The sequence below is a fragment of the Pieris napi genome, chromosome 10 (assembly GCF_905475465.1).
Source record: "Pieris napi chromosome 10, ilPieNapi1.2, whole genome shotgun sequence".
Taxonomy (NCBI): domain Eukaryota; kingdom Metazoa; phylum Arthropoda; class Insecta; order Lepidoptera; family Pieridae; genus Pieris; species Pieris napi.
Genome location: NC_062243.1, coordinates 2,875,218 through 2,897,014, shown reverse-complemented (window position 1 = coordinate 2,897,014; position 21,797 = coordinate 2,875,218). Strand labels below are relative to the sequence as shown.

Here is a 21,797-nt window from a genome sequence, read left to right as displayed (position 1 = left end):
ATAAGTAGTCTACACCATGACGCAAAAGAATTAAGTTATCATTAATACCTTTGTAACCCATAAGATAAATCGTGGGTAAACGCAAACCTGATAAGACCATAATGTCGGTGACAGAACATCCGGGTGGTTCGGGGTCAAGTCAATGGAACAATTAATAATCGGAGATAGGACCAGGAAGAAGAATCGTAGAACATCGCAACTCAGTTTTAATAATCACCTCAGTATTTTACGAAGCTATATCACAGTGTAGGACGTTTCGACGACTCATTGGTCTAGTGGTTAGTACCCCTGACTGCGAATCCATGGGTCCCGGGTTCGAACCCCGGCTGAGGCGAACATCGATGTGATGAGCATTTGGTGTTGTTCTTAGGTCTTGGGTGTTTAAATATGTATTTATATGTATATCTATCTATAATATGTATGTATATCCGTTGCCTAGTACCCATAACACAAGCTTCACCAGCTTAGCATGGGACTAGGTCAATTGGTGTGAATTGTCTTTAAAAAAAAAAAAAAACATAAATGTATAGTGAGTTAATCTTCCTATCCGGTGCACTCTTGACAGAGCGGTCGTGATCGCTATGAAGTAGTGGTAATAGAAGGGGCAGATGTGATGCGCTTCACGACGTTTCGCCATCGTTGCCTATTAGAGGTCATCCTGCTGCACTGATTGAGTGAGTCTCCTACGGCAGACTTGATTTGGTCAGTCCAACGCGTAGGTGACCTTCCGCGCGGTCTAGTGAGTTAATACTAAATCGGAACTGCCGGAATCAGCAGCCCGTCGAAGTATTTCCGAACCAATACCAATTCTTAAAAGGTTGCAAGCAACGCACTCTTGAGCCGTCTAGCATTAAGAATTTGCATGTCATTCGCTATCACTTAACATCAAGTGATCTTCCTGCCCGTTTACCCCCTGCCTTGCGATGCTGTAACTCACTTTTCGAACTCACTTTATGATTTGGCATTCTGGTAAGGAGGGAGCTTGTAGTCTATTGTTTATCAGAATGCCAAATCGTAAAATGACTGCTTCACGACTGATTTGCGCGCGACCGCCGCTGCGAAAACCGCTGTGATAGTTCGAAAAGTGAGTTACAGAATCGCAAGCCTGTTCTAAACAAAAATAATTCTTATAAAATAACGAGCTGATTCTACAAGAAGAACTCGAATCGTTACACTTATAATTGTCTATTTTTATAAATCAATGACTTCGCAATAAGAATGGTATATAGAAAGAAACATTTTGTGATTATTGAAGTCATTAGAAACATTATCATGTATACGGTTCTAAGAGTATCACGATTTGCAAAGTATTTCAAGAACCTTTCCAAATACCTATTCCCTAGAGCTGTGGGAAGTTTTGCAAGCGTTCTCAGTGACATCAAACTACCGTTCCTACGGGAGATCTCGATGAATTATGGAAAAAGTTTGGAAAAATCATTGTTCTACCGTGTCTATTTTTATGAGCTCCTTTTTAGTTTCTGATTACAATATATAATCCAATAATAAACCATACCGTATGTATACCCTTAAACATATATATGTATACCCTGAAACATATATATGTGAAGGTATTACGCTATTCAATTTATCTCACTTACCGTAACATATATAAATCACGCTCCAAAATTGAATACCTACTCTGAGTTTGCTGTTATTGTATTTCACTATGGTAAGCTTATATGGAAAAACTTTTCTTACGTTTAATATAAACATGTATCCAAGCTTGCTCAGAGGCTGTCCAGCACTTTATTTTATCTTTATATTTTATCTATGGATATGCGATGCTCCTTTGTTTTGCTTGGCATTCGAATAATAAATTGTGAACGAATTGTTATCAAATTACATAGTGCGATTAGTTCATTAAAATTCTGCGATCCTGGTACGCAGCATCAACAACAACCTCATTAACCTCATAAACAACATTTAAAATATCTATTCCGAGAAACCATTCATATTAATAGTATTGTCTCTGAAAAGATACAACGCGGTCCCGTAACTAAAAATCAACATTGTCACGACGGCCCCTTGTTTGTCCATTAGCCTGCTGCGACTGAGCAAACACTGCCATTCCTTGCCAGAGATTCTTTTGTTAGTGATTTTATATCTTATACGCTTTATTGGCGGCAAATTTAAATCAATATGAACTAATAAGGTTCGATAGAACTTTATATATTACGTTTTTCCATGTATATCATTTATATTAAAAAATAGGGGTTGATCGTAGAGGGGAGAAAATTAGGGGTTGTATGTATTTTTTAATGCTGTATCATAAAAAAATAAAAATAAGTTTTCTAGAAATAAAAATTTAGGGGTGCACTACCCTTAACATTTAGGGGGATGAAAAATAGATTTTGTCCGATTCTCAGACATACCCAATATGCACACAACATTTCATGAGAATCGGTCAAGCTGTTTCGGAGGAGTTTAGAATATGACAATTTTATATATTAGATATTGTATTTCCCTTAAGAATCACAAATCACTCAACTCAGAGGTCTTAATTTCCACTTGTTAGGTTGATCATAGTACTTGGAAACAATATCAATAAGTAGACACTCTTTAGATATCAGCCCCATTTACGGAACTTAATACGATAGCTTTTTGCTTTATATTTCTTAACACAAAACATTTTACACTCACAATATAATTTCAAATATTTTGAAATGTTTAATGTGACAAGACAAACGTAACTTTTGGCGCTAAAAGTGCGCAAAGTATAACGCGCTGTGAATTTGGCTGTTCGCCATATCTATAGATTTGCCAAATACCGGCATCCGGTTTACTGTTTTGAAAAGTTAAATAAGTTATTGTACTCATTTACAGTTAACTTAAAGTAAGTGAATGCTTTTAGACTCACAATTTCACATAATTTTTAAAATTAAAACATCACTTGTTGCATTTATTAATCTATGTCTTAATACATACTAATTTTGGAGTTTACTCATGAGAAATGAGAAATGAGAAAAAGCCCATGCAGTTGTTGGTTCACTTGTCTATGGTAAACTAAAAATACTCGTTTAATGCACAGATTATAAATATTTATTGTAACTGTGTCTTTACCTACTCTTGACTACTCTATGGGCGTTTGACACTTTGCCTTTCAGAATTTTGTAAGCGTTTTATTGCTAAATAAAATAATTTACAAAGTAACGAGAAAAAATGGTTGAAAAATATCCAGAAAAGATTGAATTTGCTGATGTCGACATTAGCGATCCGGGTATATTGGACCGGCCAAGTAATCGTTTTAGAAGAACTCCAATTATTGTTACGCTGTGTTAGTAACCCATTTATGTTTTCTTAGCATTACCTTCATTCTTATTTTTTTTCGAAAAATTAGACATTTTTACATTAACAGACTGGGTAAGAGTTTTGAATTTCGTCGCGCGAATTTGATGATACTGACTATGCAGGAGTCTCGGGGGACCTTCATTGGAACATCTCCAAGTGATTTTTGCTTCCGGAAACGCGTCTAAGTATTTTAAAAAATATCCAACCCCAAACTTTAATCAGATAACATTTTACACATTCAAAATTGGAAACGCTATACTAGTATAGATATTAATTTTAATTATAGTTACTTAATATTTTAGCTAACACCGATATAGCAACTGTAGAAATACAAAAACTGCTAGAGGCAGGTATGAATATTGTAAAATTCAAAATGTCGTTCACGACAAAAGGGGACAGAATTCGACTCCTTGGGAGAGTAGATAAAGCAGCAATGGCGTGTTGCCGCAAAACTGGCATTCATGATTGGCCTGTTGCGTCCTGTGTTGAACTAAAGACTTGTATTGTTAAGACTGGATTGCTTGAAAGTGTAAGGAAACGTTTTTCATTACATATTTTTAATTATAGCTCATTCGAATCCAGATGCAATGATAGGAATCTATATTTTTTTCTTCTTAATGACCTTAAACGATTAATATATTACAAATTATTGCAAGATAACGCTAGACAAGATCACTAAGCGAGTGTTGTGGTTGTTGCATATAAGGTCACCAAATGCACAATCATACCACAATTATACACACATTTATGATGTAATTATACATTTGTATAATACTGAAAATGTTAAGCTTTTAAAAAAAATTAACTCGTTAATTATAGATAACAATTTACTCCCGCCAATTTGTACCAGACCCGTAATTGTTATTAGATTTTATAGTAGGAAATCACCCTTTTAAATCATGTTCGAATTACGTGTTTTTTTATTGTATAAATTTTGATCCATAATATTTTAACTCGGCCGATCGTCACATTTGATTTACTTACTTTCTTCGCTTGGGTCATGATAGATGTATTTGGAATTTGATTATATTTTTGCTGTTTTTATTTATTAGTTACGTCGTTAATAATAATTTTATAATTTCTAAATGAGTGTTCTCTCTAGTAATCTCTCATTATCCCCTTACTAATTTTATTGTTATCCTTCCTGCCTTTCATCTTAAAAAAGTAACTATACGAAGTATGTACTCAGAGCTTATTATTTAAGATAAAATTATGTATCAAGCTACCGAACCGTTCTTTCTGGTACCTACGCAATATTGATCCATTCCATACGCCATCCCAATTATTTTAATAAAATATAATTCTAATAAGTAGAACTCTCAACAATCAGCTTATTTATCACCTATAATTTTAGAATGCCGATTTTATTCCCATTAAAGAAGGCACACGACTTATTTTGACGTGCAATCCATGCGAACTGAACAGATGTAATGAGAAAAAGATATTCGTTGATAATCCGACCTTATCCAAAGATATTGTACCGGGAACAGAAATATCTATTGGATCTAATGAGATAATACTAAAATGCGAAACTGTGATTGATCGCGATCGTATTAAATGCTTAGTTGTCAAAGGAGGTAACTTGAGTAATGTATGTAATGTATGTGCGAGAGGAGTGAAACACACCCAACCATACATAACGAAGAAAGATTTGGATATTGTCAAGTTTGCATTGAGGTATCAAGTACGTATTTATCAATATTTCTGTTGTTTCAATTGTTTTAAATTTTAGCAATGAAACTAATAATTAAAATGTAATAATACTACTTTGGTGACTTGATACTATTTTCAAAAAAGAACTATGAAGTTTTTAATTAGCTTAAAATAATCAGTGACGCTGGCTTTTTAGGTCTGGGCCTCAGATTTCTGTATCTGTTTCAAAATCATTTGTCAATCTAATAGGCAAGTAGGTGATCAGCCTCCTGTGCCTGACACAATAAAGCAAGCCCGTTTCCTTCACCGTTCGAGCGAATGTTAAATGCGTACATAGAAAGTAAGTCTATTGGTGCACGGCCTAGGATCGAACCCACGACCTCAGGGATGAGAGTAACACGCAGAAGGCAGGCCAACGCTGCTCTTTATTAGCTTAATACATTTCACTATGAGCCAAAAATATTTTAACATACATTTTTGATATAAAATCTGCTTTATTATAAATACTTTTTTTATGAAAACCGTTTCATTAATTTCCGATTTTAGATTGATATGATAATTGTGAACTACGTTAGACAAGTGGAGACTTTGAGGGAAATAAAAAAGTTTATTGGCAAGACTACGCGACCGTTAATATTTTGTGGTATCTGTACTGAAGATGGGTTAAAAAATATTGATGATATTATAAAGGTGAATTAAGTTAATTAACGATAAACTAATCTATAACACAAATCGCTATTTATTTACATATCTTTCAAGCAGTTACACACAGAAAAATATCATTGCTCAATTGGAGGCGGAGTTTGAATGCATATTCTCGGGCTTGGAATGTACACGCTGATCTTGGCTAACAATTATATTTAACTTGCCTGTGACTGTCTTACTGAGATAGTGATCTCACATGTCTTACTGAGATAGTGATCTCACAGCTGTTCTTATTTCCCCATTTATTCATATCTATAGTTGTATAGAACTATACATTTATTTAAATGACTATAATTTTGTACAACGTTGGTAGGAAATTTAATGCCCGATTTCTCCACTACAAATTTGAGGACTCACGGGAAAAGTCGTTTCGTTGGATCTATTGTGAACTTATTTTAATCTTTAGCTAACGCTTTAAGTAGCTCTTATTTATTAATTATCGATTCTGTAAATATAATCTACATATACACATTTGTGATATTCATACTCACGAGTATGAATGCAAAACCTAAGCTCTGGCATCTTAGGTCTTTGGCATTCTGAAAAGGTGGGAGCTTGTAGTTTATTGTTTATCAGAATGCCAAATCATAAAATGACTGCTTCACGACTGATTTGAGAGCGACCGCCGATGCGAAAACCGCTGTGTGAGTTCAAAAAGTGAGTTACAGAATCGCAGGGCAGTACTTGCACCCGAATCCACTAGGCAATGCTATTTGTTTGAAAATCTACAAAAATTGATTACACAGCTCCTTATATTAAGATTTCTTCAAGAAGACATTTCTTATTACAATGTTTTATACTGCCTTTAAATTACAAAAAAAATAATCTCCTAAAAATAATATTGATTCGGAAATCGACCCTATGCTGTTTTTGGATTACAAAATATATTAATTCTAACCAAAATTCTGAATTTCTACGTTCTTGCAAGACAGCGATTGCTATCAAGTAACAAGTTTGAGGTCACAAACTTAGAACGTTCGGTGTACATGAGTTGTTTCCTCACTCGGGGATGATAGAACTTGACATGAATATTCCTTATATATCATAGCTATAAGGTGTTTGAAAAGAAATATTGAAAGAACACAAAATTAAAGACAGTATAAAATTATCAAAAAATTAATTTTAAAAAAGGTAATGCTTATTATATAACAAATCAACGTGCAACGTCGATATAACAAATCGGAAAGGAATTAAAATTCTTTATATTAAATAATTCGTTGAAGGGAGGTTTGTTATGTTGAGGTTAGTTAAAATATTCATAAATAATTAGTTTTATTTAATCCAATACAAATCATAAAAACTAAAATTATTGAACTTTGCAGGAATCAGACGGTATAATACTTTCAAGAGAGTTTTTACCGTTCGAAATTGAGGCTTCAGAAAAATATCGACTGCCCCACATACAGAAATGGATAGGTGGAAAATGTTTGAAGGTTTATGATATATTCTAATTTTTTTTGTATTCAGACTCAAGACCTTTTGGGTGAAATCGATAAAGTTTTAAAACATTTAAGGTTTAAGCTTTTAGACCTGGCATTCATCGGTTCGATTCTGAGAACAATAACTGTTTCGTGTTTGTAGGCGCCCCGATTACGATCTAGGCACATTCCTATTTACTTCGGTATTTATATGATAATTCAGAGCATAATCTAAATATCTTAATCTTCAAAGGATTACCACTATGGTTTAATTAAAACTAATTTGTTCAAAGGCGGGGAAACCATTTTATTTATCTGGTGGATTGTTCAGGGAAGCTTTATATAGTGGTCAATTTCATGACAGCGAAATATCCGATGTTGTCAATGCAATCATGGATGGAGTCAGCGGTTTTATACTCAGGTATAATAATTATACACTTTTGTATAAAAACTTAATGTAGGTCAGTTATACATACATATTTGAGTAAAAATACTGCGTATAACTGATCGGTCAAGTTTATTTGTTGTTGTTCTTTTCTTTCTTCTACTTTTTATTTATTGCTATCTATTAGTTATAAAACTTTTTATGAATTTGACGAATATTTAAATGATCCTAATCCTGGGATTAAAAAGAGTGGCTTTGACTTGCGAACTGGTAGTAAATGTAAATTTAGAATCTTAATATTTAACATCTTTTCTGTCTGTGGCGTTCATAAGTGTACCTATATGAATAAAGTTATTTTAATGTGTGTATACTATGAATTTTTTATGTAATGAAAGATTACATTAAAAAAAACATATGTTTTTTTTGGAACTCGTGTTATTTGTGTAAAACTGATCGTTTGTATATCATTTATTAAAAATAATAATTAAAACAATCGGATTCAAGTTGGAAACGATTATCGACAAAAATAACTGTTTGTGGTTGTCATACAAAGTCTTGCAACGTGTTAAAAGATGCAAAAATGTCTGCTTTATTTGTCTATAGTAACGGAAAATACATATTATGAATCCTGAAGCTTAAAGTAAATATTTAAATAAGTTCACAATAGATCCAATTACACGCCTTTTCTTGTGCCTCAAAATTGTGGTTCAGAAATCGGGCATTAAGTTCCCTACCACCGTTCTATAAAATTATTGCTAAAGATGTAAATAAATCAATTCTGCCTTGCGATTCTGTAACTCACTTTTCGTGAAACAGTCATTTTATGATTTGGCATTCTGATAGCTTGATTCTATAGCTTGTAGTTTATTGTTTATCAGAGTGCCAAATCGTAAAATGACTGCTTTACGACTGATTTGAGCGCGACCGCCGCTGCCAAAACCGCTGTGTGAGTTCGAAAAGTGAGTTACAGAATCGCAAGGCAGCTATCTCGCAAGATAGTGCCGCCACATGTTAAAATACTGATGCAATTTAAACACAGGGACTGCTTCAACGTCGCTCACGCTTTGGAGGTATTGTATGCGATTAATGAAATATGCTACTTTGTTGAACCACTAGTTACAAGTCGAAGAGGATTCTGGAGGTGTCTGGATGATGTAATCTTTTATACTATTTTTTAGCTCACAAAAACAAGACATAATTCTAAAATTGTGAATATTTTTAATTTATGAATAAGTTTTAAGAATATATAATAAATATACACATCAAGAAAGGGCACAATATACTCGTAACGAATTAGTACCCGCACTACAAAATTAGTATAATATAATAGTATAATATTAAAATATTTTAATTGTTGGTAAAGTTTAAATAAAATTATGGCTCCCAGTCCCTTAAAACCTTCACCTTCAAAAACCTTAATATTATTTATGATTTAATATATAATATTAAATCTTTACTTCAGGCAAAACCTATATTATACATAAAAATTATGTATTGTATAATGTGTATATTTATTTCCAGATTAAAGTCCCAGTTAACGCCGCAGAAGCGGCAATGATGTCATGTGCACTAGTTGCGAATCAAACGAATGCGCGTCTAATTGTATTGCCCACTGTCTCCGGGAAGACCGTAAAAGCCTTACACTGTATGAGACCTTCATGTATTGTTATCGCAGTGAGCACTAAGATACATGTATTCAGGCTGTTACATACCTACAGGAGCGTCTTACCTCTGATGTTTAAAGGTTTATAATGATGACTAAGCATTTCATTTTTTTTTGACGTTAATAATTAGTGTACATTACGCATTGATACTACACACAAAAAAGTTCAAAAGTACATAAATTTATTTATAAAAAAAACACAAATAAATAACATCGACTCCACTTATTAGACGCGAGACTATTTGAAATGAGCGCACAAATTAGAATGTTGCGCTCATTTTTTGAGGACGTTTTTAGACGTTCAGTGTGCATCTTGGGTTTTTTGTATATCAATGACATTACGTTACCTAGGTGATACCATATTTTATTAAATATAATCCCAATTCGTTAAACAAAACTTAGACCAATTCGTTAGAAAATATTCAATTCGTAGCAATTAGGTTTAAACCTTTTTATTTCCCACAAAGTAGCAATTATATAAGAAAACTTTTAACATCTATAAGTAACTAGTTAAGCGAAACTCTATCATATTCACGTTAGGATTAGAGAAGTCTGAATTAGTAAGTGAATAAAAATCGAAAAAAAACGTGGGTTGAGGCAATTCCTGCAGCTGAGTTTCATCATCGGACGTCACGGCAGAATACAAAATACCATCCGTATCACCTCGACGTCCGTCGCTCCACAACTAAGCGTTTCTTAAGGCAATTTTCACCGCGCCCCACCTCTGTGTGGAACCAGCTGCGCACTGAAGTATTTCCGAACCAATTCGACTTAGGGTCCTTCAAGAAAAGAGTGTACCATTTCTTAAAATGCCGGCAACGCACTTGCGAGCTATCTGGCAATGTGAGTGTCCTGATCACTTAACATCAGGGGAACCTCCTGCGTGTTTGCCTTTCTATTACATAAAAAATGTTAGTTGAATCGTACTGACCGTACGTAGCCGAACCTATAGAGGCTGTTTATTGGCAGAAAGCCGGACATCAGCAGGAAAAACCTGGGAAGATGCTCTTGAGGACCGCATACACTTTGCTATAGAATACATGGTGCAGCGAGGTTACGTAGTATATGGTGATTTTTATATAACTCTACAAAGGGGCTCCGAAGATAGCTCTTTTTGCGATATGGTCAGAGTATGGAAAGTCAGCATTACAAAGAAACTCTTGGTTGAGTAAGTGAAATTATAATACTTGGCTATTAAAAAGAGTGGCGGAAAGTTTCTTGCCAGTTCTTCTTACCCGCTCTACGCCCTTGACTTGCGAACAAAGTAAATGTAAATTTATGATTAATTTAACTTGACGATTCAAAAGTGTACTTGGTTACCCACTTGAATAAAGATATTTTGAGTTTGAGTTTGAGTATACAATCACTAGCAATATATTACAACCATAGTCATAGTTGTTAATTAGTTGCCTAAGAAGCTTAGCAACTCAGCTACAAAACTCAAAGCCCGATTAGTTACATTTATGAATAATAACGCAGTAAAAGAACTATATGATTGATGAACTTTTTTAATTATTTGTTTATAAGCTTAAGGAAACTTAAACGGTGACTGAGAAACGTTGTTTGTATAAGTTTCAGTCACGTATATCAAAATAGTCATAATTCGCGCTGAGTCTGTATGAATCAACAATCAAAATAAAGAGATTAACTCTTTTTCATTAAAATCTTGTTTTTACAGGTGTCCTGAGTGAATATTATCTAATTTTGAGGCCAAAGTAAGTTTACAAATAAATTTGAATTTGTTATTTGTTAACGTTTTAATAAAGAATCTTTCTTTTATGTTTTTTTTATTAAACAATTGTGCTAAGTAAAGCTAAGAGAAGCGTTTTACCAGCTATCTAACTATAATATATAAACATATGTATAGAACGCTGAATTTATTAATAAAAATGCGTGATCTGCATCAATGTTTAGTATTTTGTGAAAAAATATAATTTATAACAGAAGATGCCGACTAATAATATCACATCTATAAATCTTATTACTACTATAGCTCATCATGTACATAGTTAATATACTGATTATAGGGAAGGTATCGGGTCCCTAGATATTGTAATACGTTTCATACAGATTGTTGATACTAGTTATGTTAATGGGAACACAAAACTAGCTACGTGCGGGTAGCCTACAGAAAAAGGAGAATATTTCCTCAATTGTAAAGGTTCCGAATCTATTGTCTTTTACATGGAAGATTTGATTTGTTCTCGAATTCACAGCGTAAAGATTTGTAGCTATCCTTGTCAAGGGTAACCCTCTGGAGCGGCCGAGTTTTCCTATTTTTTTATTTATCTCAATCCCCGTTTTGATCCCCTAATGGTTTTCCCACAAATAAAACAAGCCTTTGTTTATTTTTGCAAGACTTGTTTATTTACGTTGCCTTTTGTTTGCGCCACGGTTAAGCTGAATTTGTGACATCCAAGATGAAAAGATAAGTCGCCCTTTAATTATTGAAACTTAAGCTGTTTAAACTTGTTTTGCAAGTAACATTAAACAATATTTATTTTTCACTTTGTGATTGTCGGAAATGGTATATAGTATGTTGAAGGGTTACAAAATATGGTAGGGTTTGACGATAGAGGACTTGAATATATGCACGCATGCACTATAAAACTGGAATTATTGTAACGGTAATTTTATTTACCTATGGTAGGATTTGAAAAATTTTGGACACTACGCTTTTTGTAAAAAGCAATTGTACAAGATTAATGTATTATGATGTAACTTCAATTGTTTATATGCTCGTTAATTTTATTGTTGTCACAAATCAGTCGTAAAACAAAACACGGAATAAAAACGGTCCGATCTTCGTTTGTTATTCAAAAGCTATCAGTTTTGTGTATGAATGTCATTTTGTACTGTTCACGAATAAAAATGTTTCATATTAAATTCTTCAGCCTTGCCTTCAAATGTTGTGTATGTAACTTACATAGCAAAAACTGCGATTTTTAACCCACAAAACTGGGTGATTGAAAATTAAAAACTACTGACCCGATTTGCAAGGTTTCTTGTTACAATGGATATGCAAAAATATTTTGATATTACAAATATCTGAATCCGAGAGATCCAACTTTTCGGTCTAAAGACATACTAACGTTACTACAGTGACTAATAACGTAAAATGTAGACGTATCTTATAATCTGTGATAGCAACTGTGTCTTCTGTGTCAAGGAAAAATTATGACAATTATAATGGTCTTTCTTTTCAATACATGCGTTTTGCTATAATATTTAAAGAGATTTTTTGAGTAATAGTTGTTATTTATAATATATTCTTAATCATGGTGTGGCCGACTGAAGGCGATGTTAAACTTGGAGAGGTAAATATATTATTAACGTAGAAAATTTTTTCAGTTTTCTTAAGAGACCTTTGAACCTTGAAAATGGTAGAAGCATATCAAAAATCGTTTTTACTAATGTTGTTATTGACGCACTTTTAAAAAATTTATTGAATAGTATAAGATTGGAACTTTAATATAATGTAGTCATTTTGCATGATTTTCATTTGGAATGTTTTAAATTCCGCAATTCAATCTTTTAAAATTTATTTCTTTCCAAAATTTGTCATGTCAAAAGGCCATTTCTTATCATTAATTTATACAGACATACTCTAATAAAAGTAAAACACCTGAGCTTTATTTGAGGCCTTTTTTAATACGCTATGCGTGTGCAAAAATTCAATCGTTTACTTGACAAATAAAAAACTTACCGATGTTTGATATGAAACAAACCTCGATTTTCCATAGTAGCTCACTAGTAAGGTCAAGACAACTCTGAATAAAGCGCAAGAACAGCGAAACTATATATAAAACCAATAATAGTTAATACAAGTACAATAAATAAAGACATATTTGTATACAGTTCAATGCAATGGAGCTTCCCGGCCAGCAGCTTCCGGCGTCTCATGCATACACGCCGTTGGATCACGTACTCAATCTCGATATCAACGCATCACCGGCTTGCCAACGACTCACTGGAATTATTGCTACTATGGGTAAATACGGCGCCAAATAGGTTTCAATGCATTTTATTTGGACTTAATTACCGGAAAGCGATAGTTCAGTTCAATAACCAATCAGATCAGAGGTTTACCTTATTTATTTTATGTTATGATTTTAGATATTTTAATCTTTACCAAAAAGGAATTATTTAATAACAGTTTTAGGTGCTGCAATGATAGTTTTATGGCATTCAGGAGTAGTAATAAAATAATAATATAATTTCAGTATATAATTTTTCCAAGAAGCTTTAATAAGTAATTTTTGCTCTATTCCGAAACAATTTAGGTAATTACTTCCTTGTAAGTTTTTAATTTTTACACACATTGACTAAGTTATTACTATTCTTAAAAAAATATGAATAGTATTAGACATAGACATAACATTTATTACTAACGAAACACACACACAGAAACACATAAAATAATAATAATAAAAAAGAACCAAAAATAACCATTTTTTTTCTTTTAAAGAACAAGGTACGTTTTAAGTGTGTAATGCGTGTGTGTTGTGGTTGTAACTGGCCTTTGCTCTGAAGAAATCAGAAACAGACTGTTCCACAGCGCTGGTCCTTCTGCCAGAGACCACAACAGCTAGTTTGCGCTTCAGTCGCAAAAAAAGAAAAAGACGCATATTACGCATTACTATCAGTAATAAGCATATCTTTTTATCTTAAATTCAGAATTATAATAAACTTTTAGGACGAGCAACATACGATTTAGAAGTTTTAGAAAAAATGATTGCTAGTGGTATGAACATGGCGCTCCTTAACTTAAACTTTGGTACCAAAGAAGATCACATAGAGGCCATAAAGCTTCTGCGGCTGGCGGCGAAAAACTACAGCACTGCGGTGGGAAGAAACTATCCTTTGGCGATTGGAATTAAGTTGAGCGGACAAAAAATTAGGACTGGAATTATTGCCGACGTAACTAAAGATTTTTGTTCTATTATTTATCGATCTTGAATGTATTGCTATTTTTAAGAAATTATTTTCTATATTTGCGAAATCTCACAAAATTATCAAAACTTTTGACGGTTTATATTATCAAAACTGTATATGTCAAATATTTTAACAGAAATTTAAAAAAATAACATTTCACAATAATCATTCTTATGTGCTATTGTATACTAATGGGTTAACGGCAATACCTTTGTTATACATATATAGATTTATCCGGACCCTCCACTATCTTCTCATCAAGCGTTTCTGCTTCTTTCACAATGTACGTACTCTTAAATATAAACGTATCGCTTCTGTATTGTACTTTCATATACAGATATGTACAGTACAATAAAATATGGTTTTTAATTTCAAAAGCTCTTTAACACGGACATTAATATCAATTTTCACTTAACAATAAGTTGCTTAATCAATAACAAATTACTCAAGAATTCTGAGCGGCGAAAGCAAGTAAACTCAGTCCCCGAATATTAAGTGACTTAACAAGATTAATGGATTGCGAGCTAAGTGAGTCAGTCTAAATTCTCACTGTTGGATCGTTTCCAGAGTTACGGAGAGGCTGTGGAATTAAAAACTGGTGAGACAGTGCGCCTGACGACAGATGAAACATATAAAGATAGGTGTTCAACATACACAATTTACGTAGACTTCATGTATTTCGCGGACCAAGTACACAAAAACGACTATGTGCTGTTGGACAATGAAACTATAATGCTCAAAGTGGAAGTCATATCAGCGACCACACTCACGTGCAACATTGAAAGGGGTGGTTTTCTAGGGTCGTGTAAAGACGTGTTTGTACCAAACGTTAGCTTTGACATGCCCAATTATTCGGATAGAGATAAAGAGTATATTGCCATGGCTATTAGTAATCAAGTAAGTTTAGTATACTATAGATACTAAGTTGAATGAATGAAAGGTCTATCTAAAACGTTAATAAAGATTCGGTTATTATACCAGCACTGGCACTTCAATTCAGAATTTACTAATAATAATGTAAATTTAACGTTCATAAACTGATAGAGCAGTTGGCCTAGTGGCTTCAGCGTGCGACTCTCATCCCTGAAGTCGTAGGCTCGATCCCGCCGGCTGTGCGCCAATGGACTTTCTTTCTATGTGCGCATTTAACATTCGCACGAACGGTGGAGAACATCGTGAGGTGACCGGCTTGCCGTAGACCCAAAAAGTCGACGTGTGTCAGGTACAGGAGGATGATCACCTACTTGCCTATTAGATAGGCAAATTATAATGAAACGGATACAGAAATCTGAGTCCCAGACTTGAGTGGGTTGTAGCGCCGTTGACTTTTTTTATTTTTACATTACCACAATCAATCAAATCAAATAAATCAAATGCAGAACGTATGTAATAAGAAAGTTGTTTTCGGAAAATGGTATTTAAAAATCAAATAGTATTCACCAGCATTCAGTAGTATTCAGAGCACTTCATGAACTTGTGCTAACTAAGTATGTGTTCCTTTCAGTTAGACGTAATAGTCGCGCCTTACTCGCTTAACGCAATTACGGAACTTAGAAGCATAATGGGCGAGAAAGGAAAGAAAATAGCTATTGTCGCGAACATCCAAACTATTGAGGGATTCCGGAACTTGGATGATATACTTGCGGTAAGTGACAGCTAATGAACTTTCGTACTTTTACCAATAACATGGGTATTCTTGTAAAGGTATATTAATACTTGTTAATGTATTTGTGTACTGTGATTTTAACATAATATTTTGTCATAAACAATTATGAGATAATGTTTTAAATGAAACAATACTCTTGAATTAATTAAAAATAATGATATGTACGATACAAATAATATAAGAATTGACTTTGACTAATAATGTAAAATTCCTTGTATATTAAGAGAAATTTGCGCGCCATTGTGTGTGGAAGAAGAATATGCGAATGATTTACGATTGTGCCACCTTAACATTGTGTACCAGATTCTTGCAATAAATAAATTATTACTATTATTAAATTTAGGTATATTTGTTTTGATACGACGTTTTATAAATTTAATCTTATGGCATTGTAATTTTTTTTAAATTAGGCGGATCACATATAGTACAGATTTACGAATTTTTAAAATATGTTTTTTTGGTTAACCGTGCACATTACTTAAATTAAATTTTAAAGTTTGTTAATTTAATTAGGCACTTTTTGTACCCCTAAGTAGGTATTTTTTTTACTTTTTTCATAGGTTTACCTGGAAGCTACCCGTTGCCTAATAATTTATGTAATCTGTTTTTTGTTTCTATGTTGACGGTAACGAAGTGTAAATAAATTATTTAATAATTTATTTATTAAAAAAGTTAATTTTATTTTAGGAAGTTAACGGCATCATGATAACGAGACAAGAATTGGGATCGGACATTACGCCAAAGAAATTGGTGGTTGCTCAAAAAAATATGATAGCGCGTGCTAATAAGGTATATTTAGTACTGTAACTAGACATTCCCTTTATTTTTATATTATGTTACTGACCCGTCAAACGTTGTATTGCCATGTATATTATTTCTAGGAAACATCTTTTTAGTTAAATAAAAACAACTATCTACTATAATAAAAATCCGGGTTGATCGTAGAGGGTGAAAATTAATTAATAAAAAATAAATTTAGGGGGTCCACCCCCTTATCATTTAGGGGGATGAAAAATAGATGTTTTCCGATTCGCAGACATAACAGGAGAACTATATTTGATTTTTAAAGATGCTATTAAAACTTAATTCTTTAATGTCGATAGTATGACTAACCAAGCGTTGGAAATTGTTTCTCAATTTATAAATTACTTTAGCATTAACACATTTCCAGGCAAACATACCAGTCTGCATAAGCGCTCACCTGCTAAGCAGTATGCGAAACAAGAGAGTGCCCCTTAGATCGGAATTGTTAGATATCGCAAACTGTATCCTCGACGGTGCTGATGCCCTGGTACTTTCAGCTGAGACAGCTGTTGGAGAGTATCCCATAGACACAGTTGTGTGTCTGGCTGCCGCCTGCAAGGAGGCCGAAGCATGCATATGGTCGAAACAATTGTTTCATGATTTTGTTGATAAGGTATTTAACTTATTTATTTATATTCTGTATTTATTAATAAAATATTTTAATTTATTTAATCAAGTCAAGCCAAAATCATAATATAGGTAACACAATGTACACTTATGAACGTCAAAAAAAAAAATTAAATGCTTATAATTTTACATTTACTGCCAGTTCTCAAATCAAGGGCGTAGAACAGAAGAGAAGAACTGGCAATAAACTCTCCGCCACTATTTTTATTCGCCAAGTTTTTTGTTTTAATATAATTCGACATAAAATAACATAGGTAATGGGTCAACCAGTATAAATAATATTATGGTAATAATAATTGAATTGTAGCTTAAATGATGGTATAAAAAAGTTGTTATAACTTAAAGCACCCACAAGTAATACCATTCACTCAATACAAATATTATTTTAGCATCGATTTTAATCCAATAACACTCCATCTTTGATGTCATTATTTCCGGATTCTCTTTTATCAGCGGCCGAACACAAAGAGCATCAAAAATAAATTACTTGTGAACACATAAATAAGCATTAAGCGTACGAAATAACGTTATTTATATTGTTCCATGTGTGTATTGAGATTCTGCTGTAAATTTGCAATTATACACTAACGTACATAATGGGATACAATGATTCATTATTAACATTTACAAGTTTTTAATTTCAGAAACATATGTTGGTTGGTATTATGTTATTGATTTTAAGGACTAGTTAATTATAAACGTAATAAAAAAACGGAAGGACAGATATTGAATTCGGAAATTTGTTTTTTTTGTCTGTCTGTCTGGGTCGGTAATTCAAATATGAATATCGTAGCTGTAGGATCTGACGCGGATGATTTTCCTCTACAGATTTCTGTCTCGCGCTTTTTTATTTTAAACGCTAATCGTTTAATTTTTTTCTGTATTTTCAAGCATAGCTGTGCTGTCTGTGGAATAATCTGGATGATAGACGTGTCAAATGATACGTGATTTACACCGAATAGGTTCCATAGATAGGATTTTGTAATTAGACAGATAGTTTTTTTTTTCTTTTTAGCTTTCAGGATATTATCTTATGTCTCATAAAAAATCAATACGGCCGCGTCTTTATTAGTCACTAGTCGATGGCTTATGAATCGTTATCGAATATCGTTTAATAAATTTGTCAATAAATATAAATTATAATTTTGCTTTTTGTTCACATTGTAGTGTGTTCAACCCAGTACTTGTATAGGTGAGATTTCTTTAATGAAGCAAGACAAACAAGGTTATTTTGAAGACATAGCTAACCGCCGCCTTTGGACATTACATAACTAACGCGGGGAGACTTGCAAGTGTGTCGCCGTCTTTTGAGGAAATGGTGCGCTATTTTCTTGAAGGCCTTATCGGTTCGGTAACACTTTGACTGGCAGCTTATTTTTCAAAGAAGAAAACAATATATAGTATGACCGTATTCAACGAAGAACGGTTCGAATCGTCGAAGACCAATCACTTTCCGTGCGGCTTGATCCCTTGGCGTTGTGTAGAGATGTGGGGTCTCTCTGCATCTTCTACCGCATTTACCATGGAGAGTGTTCAGAGGAGTTGTTCGGTCTAATATCTACAGTTAAGTTTCATTATCGTCAACGTCAAGGCAAAATGCAAAATATCATTCGTATCACCTCGACGTCCGTCGTTCTACAACTGAGCGTTTTCTAAGGCAGTTTCTGCCGCGCACCACCACTATGTGGAACCAGCTGCCCACTGAAGTATTTTCGAACCAATTTGACTTAGGGTCCTTCAAGAAAAGAGCGTGCCAATTCTTAAAAGCCCGGCAACGTACTTGCGAGCCTTCTGGCAATGTCCATGGGCGGCGGTATCACTTAACATCAGGTGAGCCTCCTGCCCGTTTGCCTCCTATTACATAAAAAAATAGCCATAAATGTTATCTCATATGAAACCCAATTAATTGTTACCAGACACCAATACCTTGCGACCAAGCAACTGGTACTGCTATAGCGGCGGTGTTGGCAGCTCAGCGCTCGATTGCCGCAGCCATTATTGTTGTGACATCATCAGGGAAATCGGCCCAAGTCGTCTCGAAATTCCGACCCAGGTGCCCTATTATTGCTGTCACAAGATACGGCCCAATTGCAAGACAGATGCATTTGTGGAGAGGAATAATGCCGTTGATATATGAAGGTAAATAACGTCATTCGTTCTTCTTACCCGCTCTACGCCCTTGACTTGCGAACTGGTAGTAAATGTAAATTTACGATTAATTTGACTTGACGATTCAAAAGTGTACTTGGTTACCCACTTGAATAAAGATATTTTGAGTTTGAGTTTGAGTTTGAGTATGAAAAGCTTTACGAACTTCCCAAAAGTATTACCCCACAAATTGAAAATGCGTTCGAGTTTATTTCAATTTTGGGATGACATACTACCTACGTTCATATCTATCAGCGCTGCGAGTTGAACTACATTGAGATTGGATCATTATATACAGATTCTCTGTGTTATGTATTGTAATTATGAGGGAATAGGTCTAACAGAGTAACAAGCAAATTGCTTTGTTCATTCAATATTAATACTTGTAAAAATGTGTAATTAAACCAAACATTTTAACGTTACGACGTAAGAGCGTTTACAAGATTTTAGCTTCGTTCACGCATGTTTTATATTAGGCAATTTACGGCAGGTTTGCAGCGCACCACTATTATGTGGACCCGAGCTACCCACTGAAATATTGCCGAACCAATTCGACTTAGGGTTCTTCAAGAAAAGAGCATACCAATTCCTAAAGGCAGGAAACGCACTAGCGATCCCTCTGGCATTAATAGTGTTAATGGGCAGCGGTATCACTTAGAGCGAGGCCCCACTACTGCGTTGCGTCGTCGCGCGCGACGTTTAAACGGATCGACGGACAAGAGACGCAGCAGGGGGGAGGGTGATCACTATTTCTTAATGCTATTAGAGGACATATCCAGAATCTTCTATGGTTTCTAAGTTTAATTCGGCGGTGGCGTAATAAAATCAACAAAAGAACACATTTGTGTCTGTCTTCTTGCGTCGCGACGTCGTGCGTCGACGCATCTCAGATGTGGCGTGCAATGCGTCGATCCGATGCGACGACGCGACGCAACGCAATAGTGGGGCCTCGCCCTTAAGGTCAGGTTAGCCTCCTGCCCGTTTGCCCTCTGTTCTATAAAAAAAAGCAAATGATTTATTCATGGATCAAAATTTTAATTCACATATTCGTCTCTTTCTGACTCATACTGAAGTTCATTGATGAAAAGATTTGAATACTGTCGTTGAAACTGTGCAATGTAACTGATTTATTTTGTATCATTCGAAAGGTTACAATTAAATAATAATAAAACTATAATTTAACAGGAACACCAGACATAGATTGGCATGTAGATCTCAACAAACGTGTAACATTTTGTACCACTTGGGCAATGGAGAGAGGTTTCGTTCGAGTGGGAGATCCTCTCATCATTATCTCAGGTTGGAGACAAGGATCCGGATATACCAATTCCATGAGGATAATGTACGCTGAAGCAGATGTCACAATGTAAAAATAATTGCTAATAAATATTTATTTATGAGAAATTGTTTAACTTAATTCATAAACTATCATACCTAAAGAACTTTTTCACATTTAAAGAAAACACTTTTTTACCGGATTGAAGTTAGGTATAATTAAAAATAATTTTACATAGAAAAAATAATAAATACAATACAATAAGTAAATATCGATAATAAATTTTTTCTACAGCTGTGATACTTTTTGACATCCAATACCTTTTGTCTTCAGTCACCGTGACCACGCACGCTCTAAAGCACGCGAAACGTCGGAAAAAAATTAATTATGTAAAATAATTTATAATAATACATAACTTCAATCCGGTAAAAAAGTGTTGTCTTTAAATACCTAAAGAACTTAGTCTTATAAATGTACTATAAGCCTATATTAGTTAAAGAATCTTTTGTCGTAATTTCACCTAAAAAATTTACACAAACTATTTGATAAATCGAATGTTCCAAATTTCATCACGATAATATATTTCCCTCATGTAGTAATTAAAAAAGATTAAATATATATACATCTTTATATTCTTCCTAAGCTTATGAAGGTAAAATAACAAGCCTGAGATATTTAAAATATAAATAATGTCTCCTTATCTAAATCCTGATCTAAATTCAGTACCGTTTGACTTCCATTAAGACACTTCAATCTAAAGCTCTAGAGGAATTTAAAATCAAAAAGCTTAATCGAAAACTGTAGATGTCGCTTTGATGTGTCTAAATAGTGATTCAGGATATTCAGGCTTCAAAGAGTTGCCAGTGCTTACCGTCCAATACCAACGGGCCAATTTGTAGGCCTCTCTCGCCTAAATTGAATTTATGTAACCCCACCTTGACCGATACATACAGCTACAAAAGGTTATTATAGTTTAAGTTCTCACGCAATTACTGATTACTTACTTCCATTTTAATACAGTATACAGTCTTTATAACGCCATTCGTTATAAACACTCTCTATAACGAAACATGAGTTAATTTGTTTGGTTTAACACAAAACCCATATATTACTGCACTCTTTATAACGCAACAGCTATTCTCTATAACGAATAAATTATTTTCATATGTAGACATCAATAACATACTTAAGTGTAATTCTTTCTATAATCAGCTTACAAAACTAAGCTA

At 33.8% G+C, this 21,797-nt stretch overlaps 2 protein-coding genes across 2 annotated transcripts; both read left to right on the top strand.

Annotated features, from left to right (window-relative positions):
* Nucleotides 1-3,105: 3,105 nt before the first annotated feature.
* On the top strand, nucleotides 3,106-10,838 carry LOC125053262 (pyruvate kinase-like). Its single transcript, XM_047654527.1, has 10 exons — nucleotides 3,106-3,274; nucleotides 3,591-3,817; nucleotides 4,643-4,972; nucleotides 5,488-5,631; nucleotides 6,969-7,079; nucleotides 7,358-7,485; nucleotides 8,489-8,603; nucleotides 8,971-9,193; nucleotides 10,082-10,280; nucleotides 10,791-10,838. The coding sequence occupies exons 1-10, from the start codon at nucleotides 3,160-3,162 to the stop codon at nucleotides 10,801-10,803; spliced, it is 1,605 nt and encodes a 534-aa protein (XP_047510483.1). The 5' UTR covers nucleotides 3,106-3,159; the 3' UTR covers nucleotides 10,804-10,838.
* A 1,459-nt stretch (nucleotides 10,839-12,297) lies between these two features.
* On the top strand, nucleotides 12,298-20,664 carry LOC125053201 (pyruvate kinase-like). Its single transcript, XM_047654448.1, has 9 exons — nucleotides 12,298-12,429; nucleotides 12,971-13,103; nucleotides 13,809-14,032; nucleotides 14,615-14,944; nucleotides 15,552-15,692; nucleotides 16,401-16,502; nucleotides 16,885-17,130; nucleotides 19,061-19,283; nucleotides 20,478-20,664. Exons 1-9 carry the CDS (start codon nucleotides 12,391-12,393, stop codon nucleotides 20,660-20,662), a joined length of 1,623 nt encoding a protein of 540 aa, XP_047510404.1. The 5' UTR covers nucleotides 12,298-12,390; the 3' UTR covers nucleotides 20,663-20,664.
* Nucleotides 20,665-21,797: the final 1,133 nt, after the last annotated feature.